The sequence below is a fragment of the Gymnodraco acuticeps genome, unplaced genomic scaffold (assembly GCF_902827175.1).
Source record: "Gymnodraco acuticeps unplaced genomic scaffold, fGymAcu1.1, whole genome shotgun sequence".
NCBI lineage: Eukaryota > Metazoa > Chordata > Actinopteri > Perciformes > Bathydraconidae > Gymnodraco > Gymnodraco acuticeps.
The window spans coordinates 220,379-224,400 of NW_022991215.1; the positions used below are offsets into that span (position 1 = coordinate 220,379).

Below are 4,022 nucleotides of genomic sequence, written 5' to 3' on the forward strand. Positions count from 1 at the left end.
TTTTGCTAATCCTAGAGATAGCAACTCCTTCATCACTGGCATGACCAACTTCACACACATACATCAGAGAGTCGAGGAGCATGAGCAGAGCCATGCTCACAGAGGTTGCGCTGAGGCATATTTCCTCAGATTCTCAAAAAACACAATTCAGGACCTTCTCATGGGACCTCAGATGTCACGTCACAGAGAGGAAGTCCGCAGGAAGCGTCAAGTGTTGGAGCGCATCATAGATGTGTTGAAACTCATTGGTCAAAGGGGTTTGAGCTACAGGGGCACGCAGGCGGAGGCATTATATACACTAGATGATGACACCATTGATCATGGTAACTTTTTAGAGATGATTGTTTTGCTGGGAAAATATGATGTGTGTCTCAAGGAACACCTCACTCTCTGTATAGAAAAGAGCAAGCAAATACACCAGTCTGGTTTAAGACAAGGTAGAGGTTCCCTTGTCACTCTCCTATCCAAAACAACCATCAACTACATCATCACCACCATCCAACGCCTAATGAAGGCCACCATCGCCACTGAAGTCCGGGAATCTGGCATGTATTCTATCCAGATTGACACCACACAGGACATCACAGCCCAAGATCAGTGCTCTGTTGTCATACGATATGTGACAGACATTGTTCATGAGCGACTTGTTGCTGTGATTAAATGTGAGGCATCCACTGGGCAGTACTTTGCACAACTTGTTGTGAATGAAGTACTGGAGACCATGAAACTGGATGTGAGGCAGTGTATTGGAAATTCCACCGATGGGGCCTCCAATATGCAAGGCCAATATAAAGGCTTCTCTGCACTGCTCGCCAAAATGTCCCCCACCCATGTCCATGTATGGTGCTACGCACACGTCCTGAACCTCGTCCTGGTAGACACAACACAATGTGTATTGGCAAGTGGGTCTCTTTTTTCCCTGTTGAACAACATCGCTGTCTTCATCAGAGTGTCCTACCAAAGGATGAACATCTGGGAGAAGGAGAGCAAAGACCCAAGACACAGACGTCTCGCCCCGATTGGAGAGACACGCAGGTGGTCCAAAGACGTTGCTGTGACTAAGGTATTTGGCTCTTTTGGAAAGCCAGATAATGCCCTATATGTTGATGTCCTTCATACCCTCTCCGCCATTCAACATGGACAGACCATCAACGCCACTGCACGGGTCAATGCACGTGGATACATCACCCAGCTTCTGAGGTATGAAACAATACTTACAGCTCAGATCTTCCTGAGAATTTTCCAGGTCACCTCACCAGTCTCAAAATACCTTCAGAAAAGTGGAATGGACATCCTGACAGCTCATCGGATGATTGTGGCTGCAGAAACACAGCTGAAAGATATGACCAGAGACTTCGAGAAAGTCAAGACGGCGGCCGCCACATTCGTCCAGTGGGCCAACAATCAAACAGAGGAGCAGAGTGAGGAGACTGAGCTGGAGGTTGAGGCCGCTCTGCCACAGAAACGGGGTAGAAAGAAGAAAACCATGCCTGGAGAGATGTCCAAGGATGAGGCTGTGACTGATGCTGAAACATCATACAAGATTGATGTCCATAATCAAATCATGGACACAGTCACAGGAAGCATGCACCACCGCTTCCTCAAAAATGGCACTTTGTATGCTGATTTGGCACTTCTGGACCCAAAAAGATTCAGCCAGGTAACATCTTATGCCGGTGGTTTCCCAGAGGCAGCACTCCAAGAATTAAGCAAGTGCTTGCTGCCATTTGATGACAGAGCAACGGTGGCCAAATTACAGAGTGAGCTCATCAGTCTGGCAGGACAGCGGAATAGGTTGAAGACATCTGTATTTGAGGAATACACAACCAAGACAACAGAGGCTGGGCCAGAGGATGCTGAAGATGAAGCGGAGATGGTATATAAAAAGTGCTCATCTTGCAAGGACTGCCCAATGTGTTGCTACCGTATCCTTAAGCAGTACAACCTCCTGACAGATGCATACCACATCATTGGCCTTGCATACAGGTTCCTGCTTACCCTGTCTGTCACACAGGTAGCATGCGAGCGAAGCTTTTCAACACTAAAATTCATCAAAAACAAGCTCAGGAGCTCGCTCTCTCAACAGAACCTGGAGTCCTTTATGCTCATGGCTACTCAACCAGATGTTTTGAAGATGCTGGATAGTGACCAAATTATAGATGGTGTTGCAGAGAAAAGTGAGCTGCTGCAGAAACTACTAATTCAGTGAGGTAATAATACATTTACATTTATTACTATGTGACTTCCCAATCTTGACACTAATAAATTAGTGATTATTGCAGACTATTAAACAACATTAAAAACATGACATTTGTTCTAATGAAGGCTTCAGGTGGATGTCAGTATCTCTTCGATAATGTGTACATAACATGCATATATGTTTTGTCTCTCACCCATAGGCCACCCTATTTTTTCCAGAGGGGACTGACTTCTACAACCTTGCTCCCAATGTCAAAATCAACCACTTCAACCCAGCCTCCTCCTTTTAAAAGCAACACATGGATGAGCTCACTTATAGACCCAAAAGGGTAGAGAGGGAAGTATTGACAGGGCTTATTGTTTATAAGTATGTTGCCCTGCCCTCTAGTGTTTTTTGTTGTTGTGTATGTGTATATAGTATTGTAGCGAGCCCTGGGTTCAGAGGGAGGGGCTTGCATAGGGGAGGGGGGGGAAAACGGGGTTCAGGGGGAGTGGCTGCACCCGTAGGATAGAAAAGGGGGAAGTGACGTCTGACTCAGAGGTCGCACGGCTGTGGAGAAGAACGTTCATTCAGAACCCACATTCTGTTACTGAGTTTAGGCTAGTTAGCGAGCAGGTTTATTGTTCTGGGTGCAGTCACTTTTGCCTCCACTTGCTGTTCAAATAAATGTTGAAAGAAAAAGTAAATCTGTTTACAGTTCTGTTTCATATTGGTGTTGAGAGATGTATCCATAGATTTAGTCCCTAATTTTGCTCTCAAAATGCACCAGATTGATGCATTTAACTTCAACATTTTAAAACAAATCTTCCCGGGGGAGCATGCCCCCGGACCCCCCTAGAGGAGGTGAGGTCCACCACCTGCCCACACCCCCTGCCAAATTGTCTCACCCACATTGAGGATGCTTCCTACGCCCATGTTTTATTCCATGCATCAAGTCAGGCAAATTGGGTCCAAATGTTATTGCATCAATGATCTGTTAACATTAAAATCACTAAATATATGCTGTAACTATTTTGCTTAGGCAACTCAAGGGCTCAGGTAATGTGATTACTATATGAATAATGGTCCAAAATAACATAAAATGCATAGGGTTTTTTGTTAAGTAACATACTTTCGTCGCCGGCCGGCCGATACATGCCGCGCATTAAGTGGGCCTGTCTGTCAATTAATCCCCGGGCCACTTTTTCCCCCCAGTCCGCCCCTGTGTTCAGGTGTATATCAGTATGTAGTGTCTCTACTTTAAAGAGTCCTCTCCTGCTGATGTTCAGGTGTATATCAGTATGTAGTTTTCTCTACTTTAAAGAGTCCTCTCCTGCTGATGTTCAGGTGTATATCAGTATGTAGTGTCTCCACTTTAAAGAGTCCTCTCCTGCTGATGTTCAGGTGTATATCAGTATGAGTGTCTCTACTTTAAAGAGTCCTCTTCTGCTGATGTTCAGGTGTATATCAGTATGTAGTGTCTCCACTTTAAAGAGTCCTCTCCTGCTGATGTTCAGGTGTATATCAGTATGTAGTGTCTCTACTTAAAGAGTCCTCTCCTGCTGATTGTTCAGTGTATATCAGTATGTAGTGTCTCTACTTTAAAGAGTCCTCTCCTGCTGATGTTCAGGTGTATATCAGTATGTAGTGTCTTCTACTTTAAAGAGTCCTCTCTGCTGATGTTCAGGTGTATATCAGTATGTAGTGTCTCTACTTTAAGAGTCCTCTCCTGCTGATGTCAGGTGTTATCAGTATGTAGTGTCTCTACTTTAAAGAGTCCTCTCCTGCTGATGTTCGGTGTATATCAGTATGTAGTGTCTCTACTTTAAAGAGTCCTCTCCTG

At 44.9% G+C, this 4,022-nt stretch overlaps 1 protein-coding gene across 1 annotated transcript; it reads left to right on the plus strand.

Annotated features, from left to right (window-relative positions):
• The first annotated feature begins 1,107 nt into the window (after positions 1-1,107).
• On the plus strand, positions 1,108-2,606 carry LOC117561375. Its single transcript, XM_034238692.1, has 2 exons — positions 1,108-2,210; positions 2,400-2,606. Exon 1 carries the CDS (start codon positions 1,286-1,288, stop codon positions 2,207-2,209), a length of 924 nt encoding a protein of 307 aa, XP_034094583.1. The 5' UTR covers positions 1,108-1,285; the 3' UTR covers position 2,210; positions 2,400-2,606.
• The last annotated feature ends 1,416 nt before the right edge of the window (positions 2,607-4,022 follow it).